We start from the raw sequence: 20,942 nt of genomic DNA, 5'->3' as shown, positions 1-20,942 counted from the left end.
CCCTCCCCCTGTATCACCCCTGGCTGCGTCACCTTCTGTATCACCCTGACTGCGCCACCTAACCCTGTATCACCCTGAACGTGCCACCTCCCCTTGCATCACCCTGACTGCGCTACCTCACCCTGTATCAACCTGACTGCACCACCTGCCCCTGTATCACCCTGACTGCATTACCTGCCCCTGTATCACCCTGACTGCACCACCTGCCCCTGTATCACCCCTGACTGACTGCATCACCTCCCTCTATATCACCCTAAGCCCCTCTCCCCCGTATCACCCCTGTGTCCCCTCCCCCTGTATCACCCCTGGCAGCGCCACCTCCTTCTGTATCACCTTGACTCTGCCACCTCCTTCTGTATCACCCTGACTGCACCACCTCCCCCTGTATCACCCCTGACTGTGTCACCTCCCTCTATATCAGCCTGACTGAGCTCCTCTCCCCCTGTATCACCCATGACTGACGGAGCCCCCTTCCCCGTATCACCCCTGGCAGCGCCACCTCCTTCTGTTTCACCCTGACTGCGCCACCTCCTTCTGTATCACTCTGACTGCACCACCTCCCCCTGTATTACCCCTGACTGTGTCACCTCCCTTTGTATCACCATGACTGAGCCCCTTTCCCCATGTATCACCCATGCCTGATTGAGCCCCCTTCCCCTGTGTCACCCCTGGCAGTGCCACCTCCCCCTGTATCACCCTGACTGTATCCCCTCTCCCTGTATCACCCCTGACTGTGTCCCCTCCCCCTGTATCACCACTGACAGCGTCACCTCCTTCTGTATCACCCTGACTGCGCCACCCCCTTCTGTATCATCCTGACTGCGTCACCTCCCTCTGTATCACCCTGACTGAGTCCCTCTCCCCCTGTATCACCTGTGTCCCCTCCCCCTGTATCACCCCTGACTGACTGTGTCCCCTCTCCCTGTATCACTCCTGACTGCACCACCTCCTTATGTATCACCCCTGACTGAGCTCCTCTCCCCATGTATCACCCCTGACTGCATCACCTCCCTTTATATCACCCTGACGGAGCCCCTCTCCCCCTGTATTACCCATGACTGACTGAGCCCCCTTCCCCTGTATCCCCCTGGCAGCGCCACCTACCCCTGTATCACCCCTTACTGTGTCCCCTCCCCCTGTATCACCCCTGGCTGTGTCACCTCCTTCTGTATCACCCTGACTGTGCCACCTCCCCTTGCATCACCCTGACTGCGCCACCTCACCCTTTATCACCCTGACTGCACCACCTCCCCCTGTATCACCCTGACTGCACCACCTGCCCCTGTACATCCTGACTGCACCACATGTCCCTGTATCACCCCTGACTGACTGCATCACCTCCCTCTGTATCACCCTAAGCCCCTCTCCCCCGTATCACCAGACTGTGCCCCCTTCCCCTGTATCACCCCTGGCAGCGCCACCTCCTTCTGTATCACCCTGACTGCACCACCTCCCTCTGTATCACCCCTGTAACCTCACTCTATATCACCCTGACTGAGCCCCTCTCCCCCTGTATCACCCATGACTGACTGAGCCCCCTTCCCCTGTATCACCCCTGGCAGTGCCACCTCCCCCTGTATCACCCCTGACTGTGTCCCCTCCCCCTGTATCACCCCTGTGTCCCCTCCCCCTGTATCACCCCTGACTGTGTCCTCACCCCCTGTATCACCCCTGACTGCGTCACCTCCCCCTGTATCATCCGTGTCCCCTCCCCCTGTATCACCCCTGGCAGTGCCGTCTCCTGCTGTATCACGCCTGACTGTGTTCCCTCTCCCTGTATCACCCCTGACTGCACCACCTCCCTCTGTATCACCCTGACTGAGCCCTTCTCCCCCTGCATCACCACTGACTGACTGAGCCCCCTTCCCCTGTATCACCCTCATTGAGCCCCTCTCCCCTTTATCACCCGACTAAAACTTTTCTTTCCCTACCAGTAACAAAATGAGGCCCTTCATAAAAAGTTATCGCCTCATAGGTGGCAGAGAGATATCTGTAAAAAGTGTATGGAGGGATGTGAGGGAAAACTCTTTCACTATTACTCCAATGTCATATATAAGTGATCTAGGACCCCCACCACTAGAAGAAGGGGCATTCCCATAATGTATTTGCTGCAGAAATCAAAAAGCAAATTAACAGCGGAAATATCCACACAGACATTGTGCAGATACTGCTGCGTTTACTGATACGTAATGTCGCACTTTTACCACTGACCTGATTCTTTGTATTGCAAAGGATGAAATCGGTGGTGACTATGTTAAATCTGCATCGGTCAATTCTCGCCGTGGATTTTCTCAGAGTATAGATGAGAGGTCATAAAACCCCCTCCACTACACTGGTGCTATAACACATTGGCCTAGTGGTTAAGGCCAGTCTCACACGTCCAGATAATTCCGGTACCGGAAAAATCGGTACCAGAGTTATCCGTGTGTCCGTGTGCTCACGTGGCACATCAGTGTGGCACACGTGCGGCAGCCGTGTGCCACCCGTGTGCCGACTACAGCGCTACAGTAAGCGCTGTCCCCAGCGTGTGGTGCTGAAGCCGGAATTCATTCCTTCTCCCCAGCAGCGTTCGCTGGAGAGAAGGAATGAAAAATCAATGTTTTTTTTATTTTTTTTGTGGTTAAAATAAAGTTCCTGGTTACATCCCGCCTCCCACCCCCAGTGCGCCCGCCCGCTGGCATTAAAATACTCACCCAGCTCCCGCGATGTCTCCACTCTCCTCTCAGCGTCGCAGCTTGTCCTGTATGAGCGGTCACGTGGTGCCGCTCATTACAGTGATGAATATGCGGTTCCACCCCTATGAGAGGTGGAGCCGCATATTCATCACTGTAAGGAGCGGCACCACGTGACCGCTCATACAGGACAAGCTGTGACGCTGAGAGGAAGCATCGCGGGAGCTGGGTGAGTATTTTAATGCTAGCGGGCGGGCGCACAGGGGGTGGGAGGCGGGAGGTTACTGGGAACTTTATTTTAAAAACAAAAAAATAAAAAAACATTGATTTTTCATTCCTTCTCTCCAGCGAACGCTGCTGGGGAGAAGGAATGAATACCGGCTTCAGCACCACACGCTGGGGACAGCGCTTAACTCTAGTGCTGTCTCCTGCACTGTCCGTGTGGTCCTCAGTCGGGACATGGACGGCATCCGTGTGCGGCACGTGTTTACACGGACCCATTGACTTTAATGGGTCCGTGTGATCCGTGTGCTCCCACGAACACCACTGACATGTCTCCGTGTTTTTCAAATGGACACACGGTCCGTGAAAACACGCTGACATGTGCAGAGACACATTTATTTTAATGTGTCTACGTGAGTCAGTGTCTCTGGTACGTGAGGAAACTGTCACCACACGTAACGGAGCCACTGACGCGTGAAACAGGCCTCATAAACACCAGAGAACATTTATCATTGAGTTTGAACCAAAATGTGGGCGTCAACCCCTGCTATATCATTAAGACGTGTACTACCTTATGTTATGCCCTGATAATAGCGTGTTATATCGCACAATTGCTGGTCTTGTATTTATTTCATTGTAGCTACATAGTGGGCCCCAAGAATTATTTTCTGTGGTGGGCCCAAGGTGCTCCAGTCTGATGATGCTGAGCAGTAATGATTGCTGCAGGATAAACAGCGCTCACTAACGTTCTCTGTATACATTCAGCAAGCTCTCACAGAGCAGTAACACAGTACTGGGCACAGACCGCCAAATGCCTGGTGTGAGCATGACAATGGCATGAAGTCAGTAGAGAAAAGCTCGGAGCCTGGATTTTATGATCCTTCCTAATCTAGACCCCTCAGTGTGTAGTGATTTCTGGAGTCAGACTTTATTGGACTTACTATACAGTAGTGTGATTGGAAACATGAGCATTTCACGTGAGAAGCCATGGCGGCGGTTTAGGTGCGAAAAAAGAGCTGACAGCTTGCTTAGATCTCAGCCTCGCTTTTGTTCATGTTTGTCTGGGATCTGTTTGAAACAGATCCAATAGAGAAAAATAATTACTAATTAATAATTCTAATTACTTAAAGAGGTTTTCCACTATTAGGACAACCCCGTCTTAAACTAAATGTTCAGCCCTGATAAAATAAATAATCCTATACTCACCTCCCATACCGGCGCTGTTCCAGCATTGTCGGCACTCGCGATCCCCGGGGCTGTGGTGCGGTGAAATGACACGTGATGCCCGTCGCCCAATCAGGGCTGACGTCTCTGTCTCCACCTCCTGTTGAAATGAACATGAAGAGGAAGTCAGAGATCAGCTGCAGCCCAGACTTCCTCTTCATGTTCAGTTTGTTCGAAGGCAGAGACAGGGATGCCAGCGAAGGTTGAGCGCCGGGCACAACGTGTCATTTCACCGCATCACAGCCCCGGGGATCGCGTCCATACGGGAGGTGCGTATAGGGGCCGAACATTTAGTTGAAGGAGGGGTTGTTCTGGTAGTGGACAAGCCCTTTAATAAAAAGAAAATATAGGTAGTTATATCAAAAAGTTTGGGCACCCCTATTAATCTTATGCTTAATGTTTTATAAAAATTGTTTTTTTTTGCAACAGCTATTTCAGTTTCATATATCTAATAACTGTTGGACACAGTAATGTTTCTGCCTTGAAATGAGGTTTATTGTACTAACAGAAAATGTGAAATCTGCATTCAAACAAAATTTGACAGGTGCATAAGTATGGGCACCGCACCAGAAAAGTGACATTAATATTTAGTAGATCCTCCTTTTGCAAAAATAACAGCCTCTAGTCGCTTCCTGTAGCTTTTAATGAGTTCCTGGATCCTGGATGAAGGTATTTTTGACCATTCCTCTTTACAAAACAATTCCAGTTCAGTTAAGTTTGATGGTCGCCGAGCATGGACAGCCCTCATCAAATGATCCCACAGATGTTCAATGATATTCAGGTCTGGGGACTGGGATGGCCATTCCAGAACAGTGTAATTGTTCCTCTGCATGAATGCCTGAGTAGATTTGGAGCGGTGTTTTGGATCATTGTCTTGCTGAAAGATCCATCCCCTGCGTAACTTCAACTTTGTCACTGATTCATGAACATTATTGTCAAGAATCTGCTGATACTGAGAGGAATCCATGCGTCCCTCAACTTTAACAAGATTCCCCCTTAAGATTAATAGGGGTGCCCAAACTTTTTCATATAACTGTATGAATGAAAACGAGAGTGAAGCCAAACTCTCCATTTGTATTCTAATGGATTCTTTGGATGTTTTTCGTAGAGTTGTCTCTGAGCTCTAGTGCCCTGGGCATGCACAGTGAGGCTGCCGTCACACTAGCAGTATTTGGTCAGTATTTTACCTCAGTATTTGTAAGCCAGAACCAGGAGTGGGTGATAAATACAGAAGTGGTGCATATGTTTCTATTATACTTTTCCTCTATTTGTTCCACTCCTGGTTTTGGCTTAGAAATACTGATGTAAAATACTGACCAAATACTGCTAGTGTGACGGCAGCCTGATAAGAAAGGGGTTTGGTAAATGGATGATGACTCATTTTCCATTGACTGTCTTGGCTTCAAAATACTGATGCAAAATTCTGACCGGATACTGAACGTGTAACCGTGGCCAAATACTGAACGTGTGACCGTGGCCTAATACTGAACGTGTGACCATGGCCTAATACTGAACGTGTGACCGTCACCTAATACTGACCTTGTGACCGTGGCCAAATACTGAACAAACATGTGACCGTGGCCTAATACTGAACGTGTGACCATGGCTTAATGCTGAACATGTGACCGTGGCCTAATACTGAAAGTGTGACCATGGCCTAATGCTGAACGTGTGACCGTGGCCTAATACTGAACATGTGACCGTGGCCTAATACTGAACGTGTGACCGTGGCCTAATACTGAACATGTGACCGTGGCCTAATACTGAACGTGTGACCGTGGCCTAATACTGAACGTGTGACTGTGCCTAATACTGAACATGTGACCGTGGCCTAATACTGAACGTGTGACCGTGGCCTAATACTGAACGTGTGACCGTGGCCTAATACTGAACATGTGACCGTGGCCTAATACTGAACATGTGACCGTGGCCTAATACTGAACGTGTGACCGTGGCATACTGAACGTGTGACCGTGGCCTAATACTGAACATGTGACCGTGGCCTAATACTGAAAGTGTGACCATGGCCTAATACTGAACGTGTGACCGTGGCCTAATACTGAACATGTGACCGTGGCCTAATACTGAAAGTGTGACCATGGCCTAATACTGAACGTGTGACCGTGGCCTAATACTGAAAGTGTGACCATGGCCTAATAATGAACGTGTGACCGTGGCCTAAGGCTGCCGTCACACTAGCAGTATTTGGTCAGTATTTTATATCAGTATTTCTCAGCTAAAACCAGGAGTGGGTGATAAATACAGAAGTGGTGCATATGTTTCTATTATACTTTTCCTCTAAGGCCATATTCACACTTTGCGGGTTTTACCGCGGATCCGCAGCGTTTCTGCAGCTGCGGGTCCGCAGCAGTTTCCATTGCGTTTACTTTTACATGTAAACCCTATGGAAACCGCAATCCACTGTGCACATGCTGCGGGAAAAACCACGCAGAAACACAGCGGTTTACATTCCGCAGCATGTCACTTCTTTGTGCAGAATCGCTGCGATTCTGCACACATAGGAAAGCATTGATCCGCTAACTTCCCGCATGGGGCTGTGCCCACGATGCGGGAAGTAAGCGGATAATGTGCAGATGGTACCCGGGGTGGAGGAGAGGAGACCTGGGAACCATATTTGTGTAAAAAAAAAAAGAATTAAAATAAAAAATAATGCTATACTCACCTCTCAGCGCTGCACGCGGCCGTCCGGTCTCAGGGTTGCTGTGCGAGCAGGACCTGCGATGACGTCGTGGTCACATGACCGTGACGTCACAAAGGTCCTTCTCGCACAGCATCTTTGGAACTGGACCGCCACGTGCAGCGCCGAGGAGATCGGGACGTCAGAGGGTGAGTATATAACCATTTTTTATTATTTTTAACATTACTATTGATGCTGCATATTGCCGCATATGCAGCATCAATAGTATATGGGTAAACCTGCAACGGAAACCGCAAAACAAACAGTGATAAATCTGCAGGGATAACCGCAGCGGTTTTGCCCTGCAGATTTATCAAATCCGCTGCGGGAGAACCCACAGAGGACCCCGCAAAGTGTGAACATGGCCTAATTGTTCCACTCCTGGTTTTGGCTTACAAATACTGATGTAAAATACTGACCAAATACTGCTAGTGTGAAGGCAGCCTACTGAACGTGTGACCGTGGCCTAATACTGACAGTGTGACCGTGGCTGAATACTGAACATGTGACCGTGGCCTAATACTGAACGTGTCCTGATGCTGAGACGTTCCACCAGGGCATTGTGGTAAGGTGGGCAGTGACACGCGGCGTGGCCAAGGATCATTGTATGGAGCATCGCAACCTAATGCAGATGAATGGCGCACATCGCAATACAAGGAAGTCGCCAAAAAAGCAAATGTTTCCGATTTCTTGCCTCTTGCTGGTCGCTGTGGCAGGACCGCAACCCCATTCATAGACGGCGCCGAGCTTAGGCCAGGTGATCCATGTGTGACCAGTGTCATAGACACAGACTTAGGGCACAGCAATGTTCTGACTTGTGGATCCTCAGTGGCTGATACAGGCTACCTGGCTTCCAGGTGTGTGGCCATTTTCAGGTCTCACACGCGGACATAGGGCTGGAGCTGCTCTGCACGGCCCGTGTGGATTCCTCGGCACTGCTGTAGGGACGGTCCCGTCCGCGGTCCCCGCTGTCATCCTCTGCTGTGGTGAGTCCCGCTCTTCTCCCCGCGCCTCTCCCCCGCCGCTCTGTGGATGCTGTTCCCCGCTCCGGTGCCCCCTCCGCTCCCATCTCTGGAGATGTGGATGGTCGCCGCTCTCCGCTGCAGACACACACACCGCCGGACCGGAGGAGCACGGAGCAGCCCTGAGCAGTAGCAGCGGCAGCCGGCGCAGCCTCGGGGTGACACCGGGCAGCAGGCGGACACTAAGGACTGTGCTGGACACCGGGGACTAACCGGGACTCCGGGAGCTTCCCCCGGGACTTGCAACAAGTGAGAGCGGAGGCGGAACCCGTGGAGACATGTCCCAATCAGCGACACGGCGGCTGCAGCGCGGAGCTGCCCTCCAGCTCCATCCAGGTACCGGACCCTGCAGGATGCACATGTGCAAACATACCACATACATTGTGCATAGGTGCGGACATACCACATACATGGTGCAGACATACTATATACATGGTGCAAACATACTATATACATGGTGCAGACATACTATATACATGGTGCAGACATACTATATACATGGTGCGGACATACCACATACATGGTGCAGACATACTATATACATGGTGCAAACATACTATATACATGGTGCAGACATACTATATACATGGTGCAGACATACTATATACATGGTGCGGACATACTATATACATGGTGCAGACATACCACATACATGGTGCAGACATACCACATACATGGTGCAGACATACTATATACATGGTGCAGACATACTATATACATGGTGCAAACATACTATATACATGGTGCGGACATACTATATACATGGTGCGGACATACTATATACATGGTGCAGACATACTATATACATGGTGCAGACATACTATATACATGGTGCGGACATACTATATACATGGTGCAGACATACTATATACATGGTGCGGACATACTATATACATGGTGCAGACATACTATATACATGGTGCAGACATACTATATACATGGTGCGGACATACTATATACATGGTGCAGACATACCACATACATGGTGCAGACATACTATATACATGGTGCAGACATACTATATACATGGTGCAAACATACTATATACATGGTGCGGACATACTATATACATGGTGCAGACATACTATATACATGGTGCAAACATACTATATACATGGTGCGGACATACTATATACATGGTGCAGACATACTATATACATGGTGCAGACATACTATATACATGGTGCAGACATACTATATACATGGTGCAGACATACTATATACATGGTGCAGACATACTATATACATGGTGCAGACATACTATATACATGGTGCAGACATACTATATACATGGTGCAGACATACTATATACATGGTGCAGACATACTATATACATGGTGCAGACATACCACATACATGGTGCAGACATACTATATACATGGTGCAAACATACTATATACATGGTGCGGACATACTATATACATGGTGCGGACATACTATATACATGGTGCAGACATACCACATACATGGTGCGGACATACTATATACAGGTCCTTCTCAAAAAATTAGCATATAGTGTTAAATTTCATTATTTACCATAATGTAATGATTACAATTAAACTTTCATATATTATAGATTCATTATCCACCAACTGAAATTTGTCAGGTCTTTTATTGTTTTAATACTGATGATTTTGGCATACAACTCCTGAAAACCCAAAAAACCTGTCTCAATAAATTAGCATATCAAGAAAAGGTTCTCTAAACGACCTATTACCCTAATCTTCTGAATCAACTAATTAACTCTAAACACATGCAAAAGATACCTGAGGCTTTTAAAAACTCCCTGCCTGGTTCATTACTCAAAACCCCCATCATGGGTAAGACTAGCGACCTGACAGATGTCAAGAAGGCCATCATTGACACCCTCAAGCAAGAGGGTAAGACCCAGAAAGAAATTTCTCAACAAATAGGCTGTTCCCAGAGTGCTGTATCAAGGCACCTCAATGGTAAGTCTGTTGGAAGGAAACAATGTGGCAGAAAACGCTGTACAACGAGAAGAGGTGACCGGACCCTGAGGAAGATTGTGGAGAAGGACCGATTCCAGACCTTGGGGAACCTGAGGAAGCAGTGGACTGAGTCTGGTGTGGAAACATCCAGAGCCACCGTGCACAGGCGTGTGCAGGAAATGGGCTACAGGTGCCGCATTCCCCAGGTAAAGCCACTTTTGAACCATAAACAGCGGCAGAAGCGCCTGACCTGGGCTACAGAGAAGCAGCACTGGACTGTTGCTAAGTGGTGCCAAGTACTTTTTTCTGATGAAAGCAAATTTTGCATGTCATTCGGAAATCAAGGTGCCAGAGTCTGGAGGAAGACTGGGGAGAAGGAAATGCCAAAATGCCTGAAGTCCAGTGTCAAGTACCCACAGTCAGTGATGGTGTGGGGTGCCATGTCAGCTGTTGGTGTTGGTCCACTGTGTTTCATCAAGGGCAGGGTCAATGCAGCTAGCTATCAGGAGATTTTGGAGCACTTCATGCTTCCATCGGCTGAAATGCTTTATGGAGATGAAGATTTCATTTTCCAGCACAACCTGGCACCTGCTCACAGTGCCAAAACCACTGGTAAATGGTTTACTGACCATGGTATTACTGTGCTCAATTGGCCTGCCAACTCTCCTGACCTGAACCCCATAGAGAATCTGTGGGATATTGTGAAGAGAAAGTTGAGAGACGCAAGACCCAACACTCTGGATGAGCTTAAGGCCGCTATTGAAGCATCCTGGGACTCCATAACATCTCAGCAGTGTCACAGGCTGATTGCCTCCATGCCACGCCGCATTGAAGCAGTCATTTCTGCCAAAGGATTCCCGACCAAGTATTGAGTGCATAACTGAACATTATTATTTGATGGTTTTTTTGTTTGTTATTAAAAAACACTTTTATTTGATTGGACGGGTGAAATATGCTAATTTATTGAGACAGGTTTTTTGGGTTTTCAGGAGTTGTATGCCAAAATCATCAGTATTAAAACAATAAAAGACCTGACAAATTTCAGTTGGTGGATAATGAATCTATAATATATGAAAGTTTAATTGTGATCATTACATTATGGTAAATAATGAAATTTAACACTATATGCTAATTTTTTGAGAAGGACCTGTACATGGTGCAGACATACTATATACATGGTGCAGACATACTATATACATGGTGCAGACATTCTATATACATGGTGCAGACATACTATATACATGGTGCAGACATACCACATACATGGTGCAGACATACTATATACATGGTGCAAACATACTATATACATGGTGCGGACATACTATATACATGGTGCAGACATACTATATACATGGTGCAGACATACTATATACATGGTGCAGACATTCTATATACATGGTGCAGACATACTATATACATGGTGCAGACATACCACATACATGGTGCAGACATACTATATACATGGTGCAAACATACTATATACATGGTGCGGACATACTATATACATGGTGCAGACATACTATATACATGGTGCAGACATACTATATACATGGTGCAAACATACTATATACATGGTGCAGACATACTATATACATGGTGCAGACATACTATATACATGGTGCGGACATACTACATACATGGTGCGGACATACTATATACATGGTGCGGACATACTATATACATGGTGCAGACATACTACATACATGGTGCGGACATACTATATACATGGTGCAGACATACTATATACATGGTGCAGACATACTATATACATGGTGCAGACATACTATATACATGGTGCGGACATACTACATACATGGTGCGGACATACTATATACATGGTGCCGACATACTATATACATGGTGCGGACATACTATATACATGGTGCAGACATACTATATACATGGTGCGGACATACTATATACATGGTGCAGACATACTATATACATGGTGCGGACATACTATATACATGGAGCAGACATACTATATACATGGTGCAGACATACTATATACATGGTGCAGACATACTATATACATGGTGCAAACATACTATATACATGGTGCAGACATACTATATACATGGTGCAGACATACTATATACATGGTGCGGACATACTACATACATGGTGCGGACATACTATATACATGGTGCGGACATACTATATACATGGTGCAGACATACTATATACATGGTGCAGACATACTATATACATGGTGCAGACATACTATATACATGGTGCAGACATACTATATACATGGTGCGGACATACTATATACATGGAGCAGACATACCACATACATGGTGCAGACATACCATATACATGGTGCAGACATACTATATACATGGTGCAGACATACCACATACATGGTGCAAACATACCACATACATGGTGCAAACATACCATATACATGGTGCAGACATACCACATACATGGTGCAGACATACTATATACATGGTGCAGACATACCACATACATGGTGCAGACATACCACATACATGGTGCAGACATACCACATACATGGTGCGGACATACTATAGACATGGTGCAGACATACTATATACATGGTGCAAACATACCACATACATGGTGCAGACATACTATATACATGGTGCAGACATACTATATACATGGAGCAGACATACCACATACATGGTGCAGACATACCACATACATGGAGCAGACATACTATATACATGGTGCAGACATACCACATACATGGTGCAGACATACCACATAGTGCATAGGTGCGGACATACCACATACATGGTGCAGACATACTATATACATGGTGCAGACATACTATATACATGGTGCAGACATACTATATACATGGTACAGACATACCACATACATGGTGCAAACATACCACATACATGGTGCATACATACTATATACATGGAGCAGACATACCACATACATGGTGCAGACATACTATATACATGGTGCATAGGTGCAGACATACCACATACATGGAGCAGACATACCACATACATGGTGCAGACATACTATATACATGGAGCAGACATACTATATACATGGTACGGACATACCACATACATGGTGCAGACATACCACATAGTGCATAGGTGCGGACATACCACATACATGGTGCAAACATACCACCTACATGGTGCAGACATACCACATACATGGTACAGACATACTATATACATGGTGCAGACATACTATATACATGGTGCAGACATACCACATACATGGTGCAGACATACTATATACATGGTGCATAGGTGCAGACATACCACATACATGGAGCAGACATACCATATACATGGTGCAGACATACTATATACATGGAGCAGACATAATATATACATTGTGCGGACATACCACATACATGGTGCGGACATACCACATACATGGTGCAGACATACCACATACATAGTGCAAACAAACCACATACATGGTGCAGACATACCACATACATGGTGCAAACATACCACATACATGGAGCAGACATACTATATACATGGTGCAGATATACCACATACATGGTGCAAACATACCACATACATGGTGCAAACATACCACATACATGATGCAAACATACTATATACATGGTGCAGACATACCACATACATGGTGCAAACATACCACATACATGGTGCAAACATACTATATACATGGTGCAGACATACCACATACATGGTGCAAACATACCACATACATGGTGCATAGGTGCGGACATACCACATACATGGTGCAAACATACTATATACAGTACATGGTGCAGACATACCACATACATGGTGCAAACATACCACATACATGGTGCAAACATACCACATACATGGTGCAGACATACCACATACATGGTGCAGACATACCACATACATGGTGCAAGCATACCACATACATGGTGCAAACATACTACATACATGGTGCATAGGTGCGGACATACCACATACATGGTGCAGACATACCACATACATGGTGCAAACATACCACATACATGGAGCAAACATACCACATACATAGTGCAAACATACCACATACGGTACATGGTGCAAACATATTACATACATGGAGCAAACATACCACATACATGGTGCAAACATACCACATACGGTACATGGTGCAAACATGGATGTTTTGATCTCCCCGAGGTCATTCATCCTTATATTCACATACATGGTGCAGACATGCCACATACATGGTGCAGACATGCCACATACATGGTGCAAACATACCACATACATGGAGCAAACATACCACATACATGGAGCAAACATACCACATACATGGTGCAAACATACCACATACGGTACATGTTGCAAACATATTACATACATGGAGCAAACATACCACATACATGGTGCATAGCTGAGGACATGCCACATACATGGTGCATAGGTGCAGACATACTACATACATGGTGCATAGCTGCGGACATACCACATACATGGTGCATAGGTGCAGACATACTACATACATGGTGCATAGCTGCGGACAAACCACATACATGGTGCATAGGTGCGGACATACTACATACATGGTGCATAGGTGCAGACATACTACATACATGGTGCAAACATACTAAAGAAATGGTGCAAACATACTACATACATGGTGCATAGGTACAGACATACTACATACATGGTACATAGGTGCGGACATACTACATACATGGTGTACAGGTGCAGACATACTACATACATGACGCATAGGTGCGGACATACTACACACATGGTGCAGACATACTACATACATGGTGCGTAGGTGCAGACATACTACTTTCATTGTGCATGTGTGTGTTCATGTAGCATACCTGGTACATAAGTCCAGACATGCTACATGCCTGGCACATGTGTGCATACATGCCACATAACTAGTACGTACGTGCTGACATACTACAAGCATACAGGCAGGCTAAATTGGAGGTACATATTTACATACATACTACATAGGGCATGTGTACAAACATGCTACATACACAGTACACATATACAATCATGCCACATACTTTGTAGATATAATACCAAAACCAGGCAACATACTAGATACTGAGGGGGAAAGAATAGCGCTAAATAGTGCCAAACAGCCCCTCACCGAAGAAAACCAACTCCATAAGAGCCATAGAAAATGGGAGAAAACTCGGAGTATATAGGTAATAGATACTTTATTAGTGCACATACATAATAACTAATCCATACAAACATTTTTACACGACATATAGTAAAAAACCAGGATGGTAAAACGGATAGGTGGGAATCGCCCAGTGTGCACCGTCTATGGGGCCAGCATGCATACCATTATTGATAAGAGACCTACTCCTATAATTGTGTCTAAGTCTATGAGCCAAACTGCCATAAAGTGACCGATAGTACAGGTTACTCTTACCGCTGCTGGGCACCAAGGCGGCGCACACCGGGTCAGATCCTCAAGCACAGTGGGGACGGTGCACACTGGGCGATTCCCACCTATCCGTTTTACCATCCTGGTTTTTTACTATATGTCATGTAAAAAATTTTGTATGGATTAGTTATTATGTATGTGCACTAATAAAGTATCTATTACCTATATACTCCGAGTTTTCTCCCATTTTCTATACTTTGTAGATATGTACAAACTGCTATATCGTTATTACATATGTGCAGACATACTTCATACATAAAGTATGTGTTCAAACGTGTACATATCATGTGTGGACATGCTACGCATGTAGTACAAATATACATGCTGCATACCTTGTACATACATACCTGACTGATTTGTCACACAGTCAACATACACACTATATATACATGCCACACACCGACATATGACCTGTAATACTATAGACATTTATACTTTATATAGATTACTTCCATATACATACCTACCAGCTATACTCATACACTACACCCACCTGATCCATCCAGGTAAAGGGCTCTGCACTCTGTATATACATGCAATCTCGCTGCTAATTGCTTCCATGGTTCTTGCTAATACATGCTGTATATATACCACTTACAGATTACTGCTGGTACATATACTTACTGCATACATGTATACTCACCTGCTCCAACACATACAAGACTCGTCACTCATATAGTACTTATACAATTTTCTTTAAATATATAAAAATGTAAAAGTTATCTAAATATGCTTGTAAAAAAAATAAAATGTTTTGCGTGACATATCCAATCACTATACAGCTTATAATAAATATATATATATATATACACATAAATATGTGTATACTAATTAAAAGTGCCTATTCACCTGCTTCATCCAGATAATGATCGTGTCACACCTTAAATATACAAACTCAACGTGTACCTGTACATACAGTCCATATCTTATAACATATGAGCACAATTGCTTGTCACATCTAGGTGCCTGTCCCTTTGCAGACATTCACAAACACTACTGCAGGCATTCATGCAGACCGCATACATATATATATATATATATATATATATATATATATATATATATATATACATACATACATACATATACACATATATATAGTGGGTAATGGTGCCACAAATAAATAAATATATACATACAGTTAGGTCCATATATATTTGGACAGAGACAAAAGTTTTCTAATTTTGGTTATAGACATCACCACAATGAATTTTAAACAAAACAATTCAGATGCAGTTGAAGTTCAGACTTTTAGCTTTCATTTGAGGGTATCCACATTAAAATTGGATGAAGGGTTTAGGAGTTTCAGCTCCTTAACATGTGCCACCCTGTTTTTAGAGGGACCAAAAGTAATTGGACAATTGACTCCAAAGCTATTTCATGGGCAGGTGTGGGCAATCCCTTCGTTATGTCATTCTCAATTAAGCAGATAAAAGGCCTGGAGTTTATTTGAGGTGTGGTGCTTGCATTTGGAAGGTTTTGCTGTGAAGTAAACATGCGGTCAAAGGAGCTCTCCATGCAGGTGAAACAAGCCATCCTTAAGCTACGAAAACAGAAAAAAACCCATCCGAGAAATTGCTACAATATTAGGAGTGGCAAAATGTACAGTTTGGTACATCCTGAGAGAGAAAGAAAACACTGGTGAACTCATCAATGCAAAAAGACCTGGGCGCCCACGGAAGACAACAGTGGTGGATGATCGCAGAATAATCTCCATGGTAAAGAGAAACCCCTTCACAACAGCCAACCAAGTGACCAACACTCTCCAGGAGGTCGGCGTATCAATATCCAAATCTACCATAAACAGAAGACTGCATGAAAGTAAATACAGAGGGTTCACTGCACGGTGCAAGCCACTCATAAGTGTCAAGAATAAAAAGGCTATACTGGACTTTGCTAAAAAACATCTAAAAAAGCCAGCACAGTTCTGGAAGAACATTCTTTGGACAAATGAAACCAAGATCAACCTCTACCAGAATGATGGAAAGAGAAAAGTATGGCGAAGGCGTGGTACAGCTCATGATCCAAAGCATACCACATCCTCTGTAAAACACGGCGGAGGCAGTGTGATGGCTTGGGCATGCATGGCTGCCAGTGGCACTGGGTCACTAGTGTTTATTGATGATGTGACACAGGACAGAAGCAGCCGAATGAATTCTGAGGTATTCAGAGCCATACTGTGTGCTCAGATCCAGCCAAATGCAGCCAAACTGATTGGTCGTCGTTTCATACTACAGATGGACAATGGCCCAAAACATAAAGCCAAAGCAACCCAGGAGTTTATTAAAGCAAAGAAGTGGAATATTCTTGAATGGCCAAGTCAGTCACCTGATCTCAACCCAATTGAGCATGCATTTCACTTGTTAAAGACTAAACTTCAGACAGAAAGGCCCACAAACAAACAGCAACTGAAAACCACCGCAGTGAAGGCCTGGCAGAGCATCAAAAAGGTGGAAACACAGCGTCTGGTGATGTTCATGAGTTCAAGACTTCAGGCAGTCATTGCCAACAAAGGATTTTCAACCAAGTACTAGAAATGAACATTTTATTTAAAATTATTGAATCTGTCCAATTACTTTTGGTCCTTTTAAAAACAGGGTGGCACATGTTAAGGAGCTGAAACTCCCAAACCCTTCATCCAATTTTAATGTGGATACCCTCAAATGAAAGCTGAAAGTCTGAACTACAACTGCATCTGAATTGTTTTGTTTAAAATTCATTGTGGTAATGTCTATAACCAAAATTAGAAAAATGTTGTCTCTGTCCAAATATATATGGACCTAACTGTATATGCTGACATAAATATTTGGGCTGCCTTCTGCCTCCAGCCCCCGCACCTGTTACATTCTTGCACAGTTGGCACTGGACATGTTACATATGTATACTCTGCAGATACAGTTCAGTCACTTGCTGCTTGCAGACTTTTGCTTGATGCTGGTAGCACCCTGCAGTGTATTGTGACTGTGACTGAAGTCCTATGTAAATAACTCTGTATTACGGCCACCCATGTGTAGGATTGGATATGCATGTTATTATGTGGGGTATACATTTTCAGCACAGATGCACAAATAATCCCAGGAATTATTTTCAAGAAATGAAATGTATTAACATTTGATTTACCGGTAATTGGAATATTAAATAACTTCTTCAATATGATTTCCTTCATTTGTGATGCAAAGATTGATGCACTTTGCAAAGTTATATTATAGTTAATTAAATTAATTAAAATGATAGTTAATGAGAATTCCTATGTGTTCAGATTTTAGAAAGACCCTGACAAAACAATCATGTCCGGTGGACACCGCGTGTATCCAGTTTCAGTGGACAGTCTCCACTGCCTTGTGGCCCCTATAATTCAGGCCTAATTTTTGGATGCAATCTAATTTATTTCTTTGGGGCTTCACCGAGCATACTGGTATAATTAGCACACTGATGAAGGTCCAGTATCGACCGAAACGTTTGATTACTGTATGTAAATAAACCCCCCATTTTGCATCACAATATTTCTGGAGTGTGCTAGTCACTTGTAACTTACTCATCAAGGTTTGGGAACCTATGACTGTGCACCTCCCCTTTAGGCTGTGCTGAACATTTTCTATACAAAAACAATCATTTCCGTCCCGTGGAAAACTATTGGTGAAATGTATTGGACTGACTTAAAATGTATTTTTTTTAATTCTGGTCATTATTACAATGCAAGCTGAGATCAGCCGAGACATCTCTGCTGGGGGAGGCAGATGGAAGGAGCATCATACTGTTGCTGTCACCTACAGCTCTGGCAAAAATTAAGAGACAACTGCACAGTTTTATAAAAATCAGCTTCTCTACATGTCTGACAGCCATTCCATTCCAGTGTCGGTTGAATTACAACCAGAGGACACCTCATTCTACTTAATGCGCTTCTGAATAGGTGATCACCTGAACCAAATCTTATTTAACAAAGGAAAGTATAAAAACCCTGCTGTGGTATTCACAATCCTTTTGCAATAGGACAAGCTGGATGGTAAAACAAGTGCTAGTAATATCCCAAAAGTAATAGGAATTAAAAAATAACTTTTAACCATGCCAAAGGAGTTGAAAAGAAAAGTCTTGAGTGAGGAAACGAAGGGCTCAATTCTGGCTTTACTAGCAGAGGGACTCAGTGAGTGTCATGTTGCCTCTATCCTTAAAATTTCTAAGACGGCAGTCCATTACAACAAGGTCAAGCAGCAAACATTGGGGACAACAATGCTTCAGACCGGCAGAGGGTGAAAAGGACTCTCCTCTGACCGGGGTGACAGACATCTTATTCGAATGTCACTCAGCAACCGCAGGATGACATCAAGTGACCAACAAAAGGAATGGCAAATGGCAGCTGGGGTGAAGTGTGCGGCAAGAACAGTTCGTAACAGGCTCCTAGAGGCAGGAATCAGGTCATGTAAAGTAATGTAAAGATAGAAAAAAGCCTTTCATCAATGAGAAGCAAAGGAGAGCCAGGCTGAAGTTTGCCTAAGACCATAAAGAATGGACCATAGAGGACTGGAGTAAGGTAATCTTCCCTGATGAGTCTAATTTTCAGCTTTGTCCAACACTTGGTCGTCTATTGTTTAGACCTGGAGATGCGTACAAGCCGCAGTGTCTTGCACCCACTGTGAAATTTGGTGGAGGATCGGTGATGATCTGGGATGCTTCAGCAAGGCTGGAATTGAGCAGGTTAATCTTTGCGAAGGACCTATGAATCAAGTCGCATACAAAGGTTATCCTGGAAAAACAGTTGATTCCTTCTGCTCAGGCAAAGTTCCCAACTCTGAGGACTGGTTTTTCCAGCAGGACAATGTGCCTTGCCACACAGCTAGGTCAATCAAGGTGTGGATGAAAGACCACCACATCAAATCCCTGTGATGGCCAGCCCAATCTCCAGACCTGAACCCCATTGAAAACCTCTGGAATGTAATCAAGAGGAAGATGGACAGTCACAAGCCATCAAACAAAGAAGAACTGCTTACATTTTTGTACCAGGAGTGGCATAAGGTCACCCAAAAGCAGAGTGAATGACTGGTGGAAAGCATGGCAAGATGCATGAAAGCTGTGATTAAAAATCATGGTTATTCCACAAAATATTGATTTCTGAACTCTTCCTAAGTTAAAACATTAGTATTGTTTCTAAATGATTGTGAACTTGTTCTCTTAGCATTATTTGAGGTCTGCAAGCAATGCATTTTTTTGTTATTTTGACCATTTCTCATTTTCAGTAAATACAAAATTTATTGCTTGGAAATTCGGAGACATGTTGTCAGTAGTTTATAGAATAAAAAAACAATTTAATTTTTTCTCAAAAATATACCTATAAAGAGAAAATTCAGACAAACTGAACATTTTGCAGTTGTCTCTTAACCCCTTCCCGACATGTGACGGGATAGTACGTCACATGTCGGGACCCCCGCTTTGATGTGCGCTCCGGCGGTGAGCGCACATCAAAGTCGCGACATGTCAGCTGTTTTTTACAGCTGACATGTGCGCGCAATAGCGGCGGGTGAAATCGCGATCACCCGCCGCTATTAACTAGTTAAATGCCGCTGTCAAACTCAGACAGCGGCATTTAACTACCGCATCCGGCCGTGCGGCCGGATATGAGCGCATCGCCGACCCCCGTCACATGATCGGGGGTCGGCGATGCGTCAGGAAGGTAACCATAGAGGTCCTGGAGACCTCTATGGTTACTGATTGCCGGTGGCTGTGAGCGCCCCCCTGTGGTCGGCGCTCACAGCACACCTGCATTTTAGCTACATAACAGCGATCTGAT

The 20,942-nt window shown here is 44.6% G+C and overlaps 1 protein-coding gene across 2 annotated transcripts in view; it reads left to right on the top strand.

Annotated features, from left to right (window-relative positions):
- The first annotated feature begins 7,895 nt into the window (after nt 1-7,895).
- PDE1B (phosphodiesterase 1B) overlaps nt 7,896-20,942 on the top strand; it is a 464,528-nt gene continuing 451,481 nt past the window's right edge. The window contains exon 1 of one of the 2 annotated variants that reach the window (XM_077297904.1): nt 7,896-8,174. In XM_077297904.1, coding sequence (XP_077154019.1) covers nt 8,117-8,174 — 58 coding nt within the window. In that variant the 5' untranslated portion in view covers nt 7,896-8,116. The remainder of the gene's footprint in view (nt 8,175-20,942) is intronic. The other variant, XM_077297903.1, reaches the window with a different exon arrangement.

The sequence above is a fragment of the Ranitomeya variabilis genome, chromosome 3, assembly GCF_051348905.1.
Source record: "Ranitomeya variabilis isolate aRanVar5 chromosome 3, aRanVar5.hap1, whole genome shotgun sequence".
Classification (NCBI taxonomy): Eukaryota; Metazoa; Chordata; class Amphibia; order Anura; family Dendrobatidae; genus Ranitomeya; species Ranitomeya variabilis.
The sequence above is the reverse complement of the archived record's forward strand: the minus strand, read 5'-3'. Positions and strand labels throughout refer to the sequence as shown.